At 45.8% G+C, this 14139-nt stretch overlaps 1 protein-coding gene across 1 annotated transcript in view; it reads right to left on the bottom strand.

Moving 5' to 3' along the window:
- Positions 1–10706: 10706 nt before the first annotated feature.
- Positions 10707–14139, bottom strand: part of LOC146197282 (beta-hexosaminidase subunit alpha-like) — a 23144-nt gene continuing 19711 nt past the window's right edge. The window contains exons 12-13 of the mRNA XM_084599090.1: positions 11835–11939; positions 10707–10838 (exon numbers count right to left, since the gene is read on the bottom strand). Of these exons, the coding sequence (XP_084455216.1) occupies positions 10751–10838; positions 11835–11939 (193 nt within the window). The 3' untranslated portion in view covers positions 10707–10750. The remainder of the gene's footprint in view (positions 10839–11834; positions 11940–14139) is intronic.

Raw genomic sequence — 14139 nt, 5'->3', positions numbered from 1 at the left:
ACGCGTCGTCGACGCATTATCGCGAGAAAAGGAGGCGAAAAGTCTAGCCGTCTGTTGCTGTAATATAAATTGCAGCACAAATGAGGCCAGCCGCGCACCGCATAAAGCAAGCAATCCGATAAGATACATAGCAGGAGCAGCTCTGATACCGCATAAAACGCTAAGCAAAGTTCTTTCTAGATGACAGCGAAAATATCGCATAGCGCTGACGTCTCTTCAAAGAAACCCGAGCCGCAAAAATGTACTTCTAAGCGGTGTCCAAGGAGCGTGTTTGAAATTACAGCTGATAACGCACATTAAGTTCTTACCACAAGCCCCTACAGTCTCGTACAGAATAAAATGGACCACGATTCTGGATTCAAATGCTTCTCTCCCGTCGTCTAATGGAAATAAATAAGCTTGTCCACCTCACATGAAAAGACAAAAATAAATATTATAAGCGCACTCTAAGAAAAAAAGGTGTGATCTTACCCCTTTAGGGGGGTAAGTCCACTGACGCACTGGGGAGCCCCTTTGGGTGCAAAGTTACACCCTCGACGGGGGCTTAAGTGTGTCTGGTGTAAAGTTTACGCTACAACGAGGCTAACGTTATGCCATATGGTGAAGTGCAAGTATATGCTACTGGGGAGTAACGTTACCCTTTCTCAGAAGGACTAAAGGTTAGGCGTAGTTAGGCCATGAAAGTGCAAAAATATCCTCTAAAATCGGGTGCATGTTTGCTCCCAGCTGGAATAAGCTTATGCTTAATCATAAGGCGTAAACTTACCCTCACAGGGTCTGTATTTATGCCAGCGTAATGGGCTTACTACAGCACCCCGTAAGTGCATGTTTGCACCCTATGAATGGGCGTAACTTTGCACTTTTACGTTCATATTTATGCTTTGTTTGGAAAGGTAATATTACCACCCAGAGGAATAAAATAAATTCATATTATAGTGTTTTTTACACCCATTTAGGATAATGTTCTTTTCCTTCGAAGGGTATGTTTGCGCCCTTCTAAATAGTCTAGGCGCACACTGGTACGCTAGTAATTTGAAAACAACCACACTTCGACTGATTGTGCACTCAGTAACAAGACATCGCCGCTATCGAAGCGATACGAGACATACATTTTCTTTATTTGCAACGCGAGCGACTCCGTTTGGCATATGTGTAGTAATGCTGCCTCCGCTGCAACATTAGACAGCCTTAACATACGCCCTATACAGAAGAAAAACGTTTGGTGAAAATATGTATGATGTCTTCGTCAGCCGGTCACAGACGCCCTCGCTTCCGCAATGTTGGTTTCTTCGTGCTAGAGCGACATATTTGTGACGGGCCATGTAGCCATTCAGGGTGCAGTTTGCACACCGATATTAGTACATGAGAACGGAAGGCAGGGTTTACTTTTTATTGCGTTTGAAAATGGCAGGATAACCGAGCAGTCTTTTGTCATCGTCGTGGTTGAATCCATACTCAGAGGGAACCTGTGTGAGAGAAAAACGAGAGAAAAATGAGATGTGGAGGGAATAGACACATTCACAATGTATACACATGCAAGCGATGGAAACACCTCGGCGACTAAACTGCGGCGGCGCGGCAAAAAAAAAAAAAAAAATGGAAGCGTGTTGGAACCGCATCGCGGCTGCAGATACAGCAAGCGCTTTCTCTTGCATGGGGAACATTTTTCCAGCACCGCACCCTTCTTGTGGCCGCCAAGCGAGGAACATCTGACGGGGCGGGTTACCGAAGATGCAGTTTTCGCAGTAGTGGTGCCGGCCTGTTTTCCAAGCAGTATATAGAGATATAGATCATAGAGATTGGGACCACTCGAACCTCGGACTTAACACTGTGCTCACTATTGCGACGCATGCTGATTAAACGAGTACCGGCTTAAACCCACAATAAGGGCAGCAAAAAGTTTGAAAAATGGAACTTACAAGCACCATGCGCCGGTTTACGTTGACCGCTGCCGCCGCACCTGCTGCTGTCGCCCATCATTGACATGCGTAATGGAGTCCGAAGCTGGTACATGGCGCCACCGCAGCAGCAGCAACCTTTCAAGTCCATAGTTGTTCTCAACGCTGGCCCAGCGAATCTGCTAACGTGATCTCTCCTCCGCTGCTGCTTTTGGGCAGCCCAAGACTGTTGCAGCACTAGAAGATGCGTACCTCTTGCTTTATCCAAGCTCCACGTCGTCGCTGATTGCAGAGTCATCGTGAGCTGTGCCCTTAACAGAATTCTGCCGCGTCAGTTAATTTAAGATTACGTCTTTACAGGGGGTAGTTCCCTGCAGTGACAACGAAGGACTTTGCTCGCACATATCTATTTGTATGTTGAGTATGATACAAATATTTACAACTCAAGGGCAGTGCAGCCCATAGGCATAAGACTGAGACCACTCGATGCTTCCGCGTCCGAACAGGACATCGCTTCTGCTGGAATGACTCGTGACCCCACGGAGTCTTGAGAAGAGTGTGTGTTCAGAGCCACCATGTGCTCGCCGTCGAAAAGAGGCACGCATTTTGGGCTCCCTGGGACCTGTCATATTGTTCACAATGAAGTATTGTGTACCCCGCCTAGGCACTGTGGAAGCTACAGCCAAACTGGTTTCCGAAAGTCCGGCGAAAAATGACTTCATGCTGTGAAGAAAAGAGTTCCGGGGAGCAGCAGGTTCTTCTGATTGTTCCTTACCCCACCTCCATCATTGGCGCTTGAGATTCAGTGTCCAAAATTCTGATGTTCACTGAAGGGGCAAGCTTATCAGGACAAAAGAGCGTGCGTCACCTTTGCGCTGTGTCATACGGCGAGCGAAGGAATCAATGCCCAGTTTCATGAATTCTCGGAACTAGAAAGGATAAGTGACCACGTGCAAGTATCACAGGTTGTACGTGGCTCCGCAGCCAGCTAGCTGGTCTTTTGTAAGTTTTCCACTCAGCTTATGCTCGAAGGCATCGTGTCGCACAATGCTGCTGCAAACACGTGTGTGCTGCATTGAAAAACGCGAAGTGCCTGGTGTGCGGCGTGGCGGTAAACATGCGTGCGTCGTGTTTCATCACAAAAGCGCTGGAGAAGTGGCGATTGGAACCACCCGACAGCCTGGTGCAGCAAGTGCGAAACACGCCGAAGCACTGCGAAAAAAAGGAGCCCTGGTAAACTAAGAACAATAGAGCTAGCTCTTGGGGCAGTTTGTACACCTTAAAATTAAAAGAACCTGCTGAAATCGGAACGAATGAAACAATTATGAATGATGACATGCAAAAATAACGTCTCCTGCAATATTAATACAGAGCAATACGACACGGTGTACGCATTCTGTTTTCTTCACTTTCCAAACTGATTAGCCTATTTTTGAAAATTAAAAAAAAGGAATGAAGAAGAGGGCATGTATGTAGAACAGTAAGATCAAGCAAATGAAAACCTTGGTCGAGGCAAGACGAGTTATTTACCGCATTCCGACGGCCCGTGGAAAAGTGCATTTATAGGACAGACAGGCAGGTAGGTCGTTTGCAGAAACATAAAAACTCTCTAAAAGAGGAGACCCAGGAATATACAGGGCGTTGCACAATTACCAGCGCGCTGTAGAATGCTCCTCCAAACTAAACCGCAAAATCCTCGCAGCTAAAATTTCGCACAGAAATGGAATTTTGCCGTTGGTATTTTTAATAATAAAGTTGTTTGGCGTACTTGCCTGATTCGATCAGAAGTCGAATGTTCCCATAATATGCGGCGGCTGCGATGCAAGACAAGCCACTGCCTCAGCGATAGCACCGGCATTGCCGCCACATACAATGGGAACATCCAACTTCTGATCGAATCAGGCAAGTACGCCAAACAACTATATATATATATATATATATATATATATATATATATATATATATATATATATATATAATGGACCATATTACGCCACGCTTTCCGGTCTCCCACTATCTTCCTAACATCACATAACTTCATCTGCAGCGCCTCGAGGATGCCATCCAACCATCGCGTTCGCTGCCTATCCCTTCTTCGGTGACCCTCAAACTTTCCCAACATCAAATCTTTCTCCAGCGACTCCTCTCTTCTCATCAGGTGACCAAAGTAGCTGAGCTTTAAGTTTAGAATTTGACCCTCCAATGAGCAGTCAGGGTTTATGGTCGACAATATCGACTGATTTGATCTTCTGGCCGTCCAAGGAACTCTCAAGAGTCTCCGCCAGCGCCACAATTCAAACGCGTCAGTTCTTCGGCGGTCAGCCTTCTTCACAGTCCAACTCTCGCATCCATACATCACAACTGGACCCCGCCGGGGTGGTGCAGTGGTTACGGCGTTCGACTACTGTTCCCAAGGACGCGGGATCGTATCCCGGCCTCGGCGGCAGCTTTTCGATGGAGGCGAAAAGCAAGGCGCCCGTGTGCTGTGCGATGTCAGTGCACGATAAAGAACCCCAGGTGGTCGAAATTTCCGGAGTCCTCCACTACGGCGTCTCATAGCCTGAGTTGCTTTGGGACGTTAAACCTTACAAACCAAACCAAACCAACCATCACAACTGGAAAGACCATAGCACGAGTTATACGGATCTTGGTTGGCAGTGTAATGTCTCTGCTCTTTACTAGGCGGTCAAGGCTAGCCATGGCTCTCTTGCCCAGAAGCAGGCGTCTCCCAATTTCATGGCTGCAGTCTCTTTCCGGGGTAATCTTGGAGCCCAAGAAGAGAAAATCTGTCACAGCTTCCACTTCTTGTCCCTTGATGCTCCAGGACTTGATAGGGGCAGACGCCATGATCTTTGTCTTTTTAATGGTCAGTTTAAGCATATATATATATATATATATATATATATATATATATATATATATATATATATATATATATATATATATATATATATATATATATATATATATATATATATATATATATATATAATGTCCGACTGACATACTTTCCGCGGTACAGTAAATGAGGGTGAAAAATCCTTATTTTTAGTGTAGCTGGTCGCATTCAACAAAAAACTAGTAGAAAGACTCAACTTCTGATGAAGTTTGTCCTCAAGTGTCACAGCTTTCAGCTGCCCACCAGCCTGCCTCTAGTTAACGCTATAAAATTAAATAATTTCAAGCCAGCATGACACCAAAGCTGTAGACGCGATAGCGCCTTTAACACGGCGTTTTCATTCCGCGAATTCTTGCCGTTAAGAGACGCAGAGTTTGGCAATGTGATTAACGCCTTTAGTTTGCTTTGTTTGGAGGAACGGAAGGTGCTCTATCTGCCTCACTTCTCGGTGAACGGCGAACTTTAAAATGAAAGGCATAAAAACGGAGGTAGAGCCGCCCAAATCTTTAACTGGCGTGCGCATGACGACCTCCTTTTCTATGCTCCTGCGTCTTAATAAGGACAATACTTGCCAGATGATCAAGATTACGCAAAAGCTTGGTGAGCCATTTCTTATACTTGACTTTTCGCAGGTTAGCTGCTCTGTAACACTCAGAATTACAGAAAGTACTGCCGTCACGAACGTCAGTTAAGATTTCGGCAGCTGTGCATAGGTCGTTGGTTCCAATCTCTGTCGCAAACTAACCTTCAACATGACTAGCAGATGGATGCCTTGTCGGCCGAACGAGCTGTATGCGCTTCAGGTAAAATCAAATATGTGCATAATTTTGTTGCTGAACACAACCAGCACCTCTTTCTCTCTTTTCTTTTAATCCACCTTCCTTCGAAGCTTCGCAAGCTTCCCCTTACGGTGTGGTTCAGGATTCTACCAATTAGTGTGACAGATACTGTGCCTTTTCTTTCCTTTAAGCAGCTTAGGAAATACGTTTGCAGAACGGCCCGTGACAGTTCGCTATGCGGTCGGAGTGGCTCCACTATAAGCCTGAAACAGGTTGTGCACTGCCAGAGCATTACTCCCACAAGCAAAACAAAAGTATCTGCTGTTTCATTACAATTTAGAAGCAGTTTTGCAGTCATTACGTCCCCCCATAGAAACCAGGACACACCTGCAGCTTGCAGTTCCTGACTGGGGAGAGTAAACATGGAAAGGGACCCAAACGCTGCGAGAGAAAAACGGTGGCGAAGGTGGCACAAAAGGCGTCCCTTCTCTGAAAGCGACAGTGCAGGAACGAGACATGATGGGACAGAATGCTGCACGAGCGCCCCATCGTGACATGTGCCCAAACTATTCACACTGCTGTCTAAGGGGCACGAACACACACACAAACGCTGGTAGAGAGGGTAAGTAGGGTTGCAGTAGGGTGCAAGTTTTCTAAGAGGGGGTAAGTGAATAGGGACCTGCTTCCAGCAGGTGCAAAGTTACCCCCAAGGCCTTCTAAAGGGGGTAAAGGACCATGCTATGCCCTTTTTACCCCTTTCGCACACCCTTTTTTCTTAGAGTGCGTATGCAAAAAAGCATGTGTTATGCTTTGCTCATTAACGCGTCAGAAGATTCTGATCGCGAAAGCGTGGTCCATATTCTTTTGTTCGCGACTGTACATATAGCACTGGTCATTTAAGCAACGCTATACAAGTTATGTGGAAAGAGGGAAACCATTCCAGACACTATAATGTATCCATGTCACGGTTGGAAGAGGAAGGATTCAAAGCAGACGCCGCCGCCGGACAATTTTAGAGGAGTAGCTTTGCTCAATGCAAAAGTTTGACCTTCATTTGACCTCTCTTTGACCTTCATTTAACCTTGAGAAAGACAGCATCGCCACTAAGCTACACTAAGGTACAGTACGGCGTACACCACCTCTCCATGGGGACCAATGCTCACTATGATGGATATATGACCCTTGTCCACCTGACCTTTTACCCCTAAACTTTGAGTTTGGTGCAAACCGAGCTGGCACTCGTCAAACTAGGTTGAAGGGTAGGTTAAACCCTGCTAAGCTTGTACTCATGGCATTTCTAGTGAGCTCGCATTAGAAGCCAATGATGTAGCTAGCAGCACTGCGACAACCTTTAGGAATTTTGAGAGATAATAAACAGCCAGTGATATATACCGGTTTTCCGCGGCAATTGCTGGCATTAGCGTCTTCACCGCGCGTGGGAGGCCGAGCTGCCATTCCGGAAGGCCCTTGTGCTGCTGGCAGGCTTCGCAGTTGGCACGAACGGACGCCTGGCCAACAGAAGCATTAATGAGCTTTTGGTAACGCGGCTTACTGGCCAGAGCGCTCTTCTGCGGGTGAGTCATGTGTGGTGTGCCGGACCTTGCCTTGCAGGGAAGCAGAAATCACACGCAGATGATGCTCATGCATGCTGGCGGTTTTTGAGCCATTTGCGGAGGTGCAATACATCCCTCAAAACAAGGTCTGTTACTGGTCGCGCCGTCGCAGGGACGACATGATCGTCGTCAAATCTCCAGTCTACCCGCTCTCAAACTTCGTGACATTCTGCTGGGCTGCGGTTTATGCAAATTGCTCTGCAAAGGCATCCCACAACATATTTTAACATCTTAATCACATTTATCATTTACATTCTCTTTCAGGAGAGTACAGAAACTATGACTGACACATAAAGTTTAAAAATAATTAGTGGGATAAATTTCTTACGCATCCAGTTCATAAAAACGAAGGATTCGCAGTATTCTACGAATTCAATTCATGCCTCAACAAATGTATGCCAATTCTAAATAAATAAAAGCGTATGTGCTAAATACGTATTTCTCATTTGCATCTAGGAGCATTTTATAATATTCTAGAGCACGCTCCGGTTGTGGATTAGCGGATACATTTACGAGGACTTTCGTGCAGCAGGTTTGTGAAAGCAGTGAAAATTGCAAATTGATTCTAATGTAATTCAAAAGCCCCCGCGAAGCGTCTGCTTGAACGAGTTTGCCTAGTTCATTAGGTGTTTAGAATATCACTACTTTCTACTGAGGTGTTTCTGAAAACAAAGGTAGAAGCCTTAGTTCTACCAGCATTCAAAATGAACGTTGTAAATGTCCTTCATAATTAGCATTCGATTCCAATCTCTCCCCTGTTCTCTAAAGACATAGAGAAAATATTACACATCAGGATAACATCATACCCGCATCAACATAAATTACTACATGACTTTCAAGGCGTGGTCAGGCGAAATTGCTTTACTGAATCAGCTTCTGTGTCTCAAATAATAAACATCTTTTAGTGATAAAAGACGGATAACAGGTATAAAGATTTTCCCAAAACACTGGATTTAGTTGTTTACAAGATTCTTTTCCTAAACTTATCAAGTATTGTTTCCGTGGGAAGGCGTATGATCTGATCCAGAATGCATCTATCCGGCGAGTCTTCGGACAACTTGGCCTGGGAGATTCACCTTATGGGCCCCGCGGCTCACGCAAAATTCCAGTATAGTCCATTGAAGCGAAGCAAGGCTTTTCATAGATGGTTCTCGGTACTGCGACGGACTGCGAATAGGGCTTTCTCTACAAAATTCCCATAAGCAACTCGGCACTTGCTCCTCGCTCGGCGTATTGTACGCGTGTTGCGACAAGCAATGGCGGCATATGGCCGCACCCTGTTTCTTGACACACAGGCTTCATGCGTTGCGCAAACTACGGCGAGCTCAAGGACAGCAGCTCACACTTGACTGATATACGCGCGACCCATTCGTCAGCGCCCTGCGGAGAGGTCAAATGGAATTCTGTGGCTCGGCGTTTCCTGTAGAGCACGCCGCCTGACACGTCACGAGCGTAACGGAGCGTTTCCAAAGTCTGAGAAAACGTTCTCGCGCAAGGAAGTGAGTGTTACGAACTATATTTCGACATATTCTTCTTTCATTTTGCTTCAATTTCGGCGACAGATGCTGACCTCGAGGATCAAAGCGTTGAGGCGGAACAGGTGGTGACGCCCATGTTATATTACCGGCGAACAGCTGAGAACCGACAGTGAAGCGACAGGTATAATGCGCTCGCAGACATCGGAAGCGCCCACTACACGTTCCCATGGTGAATGAAATACCCTCAAGCGCCGGCCACTTGGAGGCAATCAATATGAATGTGACGGCAGTCTATGAATGTGTTATTTTCTACAATATTGACAATACTCCTACGAGGAAACGTTAATAACCCTGCCAAGTTTTAATGATTTAATGCAAACTGCATAGACTTAATTAGCTTGAAAAAAAAAAAAACCAGCTGGGGCTTAACTCGGCTGAAATCAATTAAGCCATGTAAAAGCCTGTTTGTCATGGTTTTGCTTGCCAGTTTAGCATTGAGACACGGGCACCGCTATGCCAATTTCCTAGCTGGTTAAAATTATTCCCAAGCCGTGCACTACGATACCTCTTTCACTCCCACCTTCTTCCCTTCCCATACGGCTCGGCTCAGGTGTCCAGCAGGATGGCTGTTGTTCCGATTTCTGTGTAATTCATTTTTGTTTTGTTTGTGTGTGCATTCAGAGACAATTTTTGATTGACTATTGATTTTCATCGTGTTCTATATTGCTCATTTTTCGTTTTGTATTCTCCACTCCTGTTACAGCCCCTTATGGTGGCTGACAGTATTAATAAATGAAATGAAATGAATGACAAGTGTGAAATACGCTAGGCCTTTCCTTTCCTATACACCAATTTGCAATTTACGCAGAGTTTGCAAAGGATTCCTTTCGATGGAGGCGAAACGAAGTGGCATTCGTGTGCTGTGCGATGTCAGCGCACGTTAAAGATCCCCAGGTGGTCGAAATTACTCCGTAGCCCTCCACTATGGCTCCCCTTTCACTCTATGTACTTTCACTCCCACCTTCCTCCCCTCCCTTACGGTGCGGTTCAGGTGTCCACAGAGCAAGTGTGACAGATACTGCGCCTTTCCCTTCCTGTGAACCAATTATATTATTATTGCAAAGAATCCCGCCTACGTGCGATGTCAGTGCACGTTAAATAACCCCAAGTGATTGAAATTTCCGGAGCCCTCTACTACGGCGTCTCTCATAGCATGAGACGTTTTAGAGAGTTAAACCCTACAAACTAAACTGACACCCGCTCCAAGCGGACATGCAAACTTTACACGATTTTGCTCTGCTCTAGACCCCCCGATTAGTCCCTTCCTACTAAAAGGTAATTCCTGCATGCCTTCAGAGGGCCAGGACGGCGTTTCACGGATCGTCCAAAAGAATAACCGATCGCAAATTATCGCACTTGTACTGCGAGGCAGCAGACATCGTTGCTACATATCTACGTTTGATGTTTCATATATATGTTGTTTTAATTAAGGAGAGGAACCACACTGCCAATGGTTTCATCGTTTTCATTAACTGTAGACCCCACGCTCTAAACCACTGAAAACGATTCGTCTGCCGAGAGCAAACGCCGACAAGCTCATGAGAGGAATATAATAACGGGATTTATCACATGTTGTCATTCAGGTGTCCGCGACTGACCAGGTGAGGAAGAGCGGTGCCAGCAAGAACGAGCTGCGAATTTCAAAGTTGCAATATTATTATAGAGAAATGCCTCGAGCTCTAATTGACGTGATATTACGTAAATGACGTGATGGGACGAAAGATGTGCATATGTGCGTGAACGGAGCAGCAGTGATGTAAACAATTTCCGTATAAGTCCACAGCCATCTGCAAAGTCTCATACGCATGTCCCATGGCCTGAAAGAAATGAGGAAAAATTGCTTCCGGCTTTCAGTCAGCTTATGGTCGGGGTATTGGTGTCCCGAAGAATGCAACGCTTCCTTGCAATCTGACGATGCTGGCCCCTCTGGGCTGAGTGAGTTGGTAGATGCAGTTAAAGCGACACTGGCATGTAACAAATGATATTTTTCTTCACTCTCATGCAAACGAGAAAAAGCAAACAGTCAATCAACGGCAGGATAATTGTCGGAGCAGTCGAGGTCTTGGTCGCCACAGTAGCCGTTCAGAATAGGCTGCGCCCGGATTCCTCGGCTGAAAAAGGAAAACAGGCTAACGTTATGAGCGCCGACATATAAGGGTATACATACTGATTTAGTTAAAAATGCTACACGTTGTTTTGCACTTGAATTTGCATGAGTCTTCTGAACACATTGACATTTCGACATGATTAATCTATTTTGATAACAGAGGTGATTTATTTTTCAGTGGGGACGGGGGGATTAGGGATGAGGGATTTACGGGATGTGTCTAGGCTCAGAAAAGTCAAGGTGCCAGCCATGGCCATACATTTCGTACGAATTCATTACAGAAATGAGCTGCGTTGGATATCCGGGCACGTTAAGCCGAAAGTGGTTGTCTATTGAGTCAACAGTATAGCTGTTATGGCAGGACGGGGACTGATGTGGTAGTTCTCGATTGCATCGCTTCAGCCAGCCAGCCAGTGTTGCTGCGAGTTAGCAACTGTGCAGTGTTCTAATAGCAAGCGCTACTGCTCGGCTCCCGGAGTCAACCCGCTGTTCGGCAAGCCCACTGATCTGCGAGGGAACGGCGCTCGTCTACATGGCGGCCACATCGTGACTCTCCAAACATCGGTCTGCGACAGTGCCCGATGAACAATTTGGTGCTTATTTGTTCTGACTTTCTCGTGTATTGTTCAGCGTTGTAAAGCCTCTGTGTTTATTTAAAGCCTCTTTAGTTGCATGCTTCGCATTGCCTTTCTGTGAACCCCTTGCCTTTGGTATTTTAAGAGAGGGTAAATTTCTCTGTATCGTCTCTTGCTGGGTATAAAGTTTGACTTTGTTAATTCCTAATCAGACCTTTACTGCAAAAGCTGAGCATCAAACGGGCATCCCCTTCTCTCACTACAGGTAGCTAGCTTTCGGCTGAGCTTGCCACACAAGTCGAGGGCACCTCCTTTAGACCGGCATAGCTGCCCCACACACTCTAATGGTGTCTGGGAGTGTGCGTGCCATTATTGGCGCATCGTTAATAAAATATAATTGTTAACGGGTAACACCGGTTTCTCACTTGAGCATACGACACCGCTGCTCGTCCAGTCGGAAGGCTGCGTCGTCCGTGTCGGTCATCGACTCGCTGCTCCATAGACGCTCTGCCATGGCCGACGCCCGGGGCCTACATCATGCGAAACGCACAAGGAAATGTTCTGTACTTCCTTTTGAAAGAGCAATGCAGTATGGACTAACCATGATTTTTACATTGTCAGCTGCTAACGGTTTGTTGTGCACATATATTGTTATTCACACGAAATGACCTCAAGTCAGGTGACCTCAGTTATCTACTTCCTCGTAGACTATAGGCGGCGTGACTCGCTGGTCACCCAAGAGACCGATGAGTGACATTAGTGGTCCTTGTTACTCGTGTCACATTGAGTGAACGACCTTCAATGTTTTTTCTAGCCGATTTTAAGCTGCAGTGTGTCAGTGGTTAGACCGCCTGACTAATCTGGGTTTCGATGGAGGCTAAACGCAAGGTTCTCATGTTCTGTGCGTAGTCAGGGCAAGTTCAAAAGCCCCAGGTAATCTAAATTATCCGGAGCTCTTCCTATGGCCCCCCTCATAGCCTGGATCGCTTCGGTGCGTTAAACCTCAGAAACCAAATCTCGCTATAACAAGACAATTTTTAAAAACTTGACTGGATATAGCAAACGACAAGCTATTCCTACTGGGAGGCTTCCATACAAGTCTCTATAACTTTTAATTTTCATTTTTTTTTTTGCACTAGGAGATAAAGAATTAACCAGCAGCGAATACCACTGGCCATTTTACGCTACGGCGATTTGTAACAGTGCGCAAAACTTCAGATTCTGTGCGGCAGATTTTTCAACCTGCTTTGCCGAGCATCGTACAAAATTTTCAGAGGTGCGTCTAAGTCTGTTTAGGTGCAGTAATGCGAAAGCATTGGGACTTCTATCACGCCACCAGGTGAATTCGCCCGACACTACGCTAGCAAATCTCGGCCGCACTCGACCAGATTGCTTATGCGTATGGCCTATTTACCTAGCTAGGTTGAGTAAAGGAGCGGCGCAGATGAAACTTCACGAAGATGACGATGTTAAATTAACAGCGCCAGAGTGTTTTGGAACTTTATGAAAACTACTATGTTGACTGCACAGGGCGACAGTGTTTCGCAGTTTTACACAAGGCTCTCGCGGCTGGTTCAGGTATGTTGATCAGTTGTTGCGTGGCTTCGAAACTTAATAGCGGCAACGTTTTTTTTTTTCTTTATTGGCGGTTTGAGCGGGTGCGTTCTGTCGACAAATCCTGTCCACAAGTCATCTCCACGCAACTCGTGAGCCAAGAAATTATTTCGCATTAAAATATGCGGAAAGCTGACCCGTCTCTAGTCCTACCCGCATGCGGCCATACCCACTTCGTCAGCTTGCTCTGTTGCCCAGAAGACAACAACCATCAAAGCCTCCCGCCTGACTTATGCATTGTGCACAAGAAACTTCTGTCATGTAGTGAAACATTACTGATATTTGTGCGTGACTGTGGGCACGCGTGCTTGTTAGCTGTGCGCTCAAGTCCATCAAAACGGGTTCTCAGTCTCGAAGAAAACTATAGAAGAGTTCCTGTTACGATAGAACTTCGTGCGGTTTTTGACAGCAAATCTACCGCAACAACACAGCTCTTTGTAATAACATGAAACTTTTGTGTATTTACAACAGGAAAGTACTACAGAACTACAGACAACAAAATAATACTTAAAAACACTACATATCTACAGGAAAGTACTGCAGACTAACAGAAAAGATAGACGTTTACGCCAGAATTAGAGTATTTCCTCGTATTTTCGGCACGGCTCTGTAGCTTTTTTTTTTTATTCGCCGTTTCGGAAAACTGCTGTTGCGCACTTTTTTTTTTTTTTGGCATTGGAATGTATCTGCATTAGTACCCAGAAAACAGAGCCAAATATGACATCGTTTTTTGCGATCACTCAGTGGTTAGAGCGCTCGATTGCCGAGCAAAAAGACGCGGGATTATATCCCGGCATCGGGGGCAGCTTTTCGATGGAGGAGAAAAGAACGTGTTTTGTGCGATGTCAGTGCAAGTTAAAGAACCCAAGGTAGTCGAAATTTCCCGAGTCCACCACAATGGCCTACAAACAAACCCTACAAAACCAACCCAAATATTACTGAACAAGTCTCTCCCCGCTCTTACGGTCGATGTTCCTATAAAATCCGGTCTATAAGCGGTTCTTGAGGACCCCGGTAAAAAAAAAACGGGGTTGGGGCTGGACATTGGCAGCACTGGCTTATTCAGTTGGTGTATGCAGTGTATATGACAGCGCGGTCGGCACTCGTTGCATTGTT

The sequence above is a fragment of the Amblyomma maculatum genome, chromosome 3, assembly GCF_055883805.1.
Source record: "Amblyomma maculatum isolate TAMU_Amacu chromosome 3, ASM5588380v1, whole genome shotgun sequence".
NCBI lineage: Eukaryota > Metazoa > Arthropoda > Arachnida > Ixodida > Ixodidae > Amblyomma > Amblyomma maculatum.
This window is presented reverse-complemented; position numbering and strand designations above follow the sequence as displayed.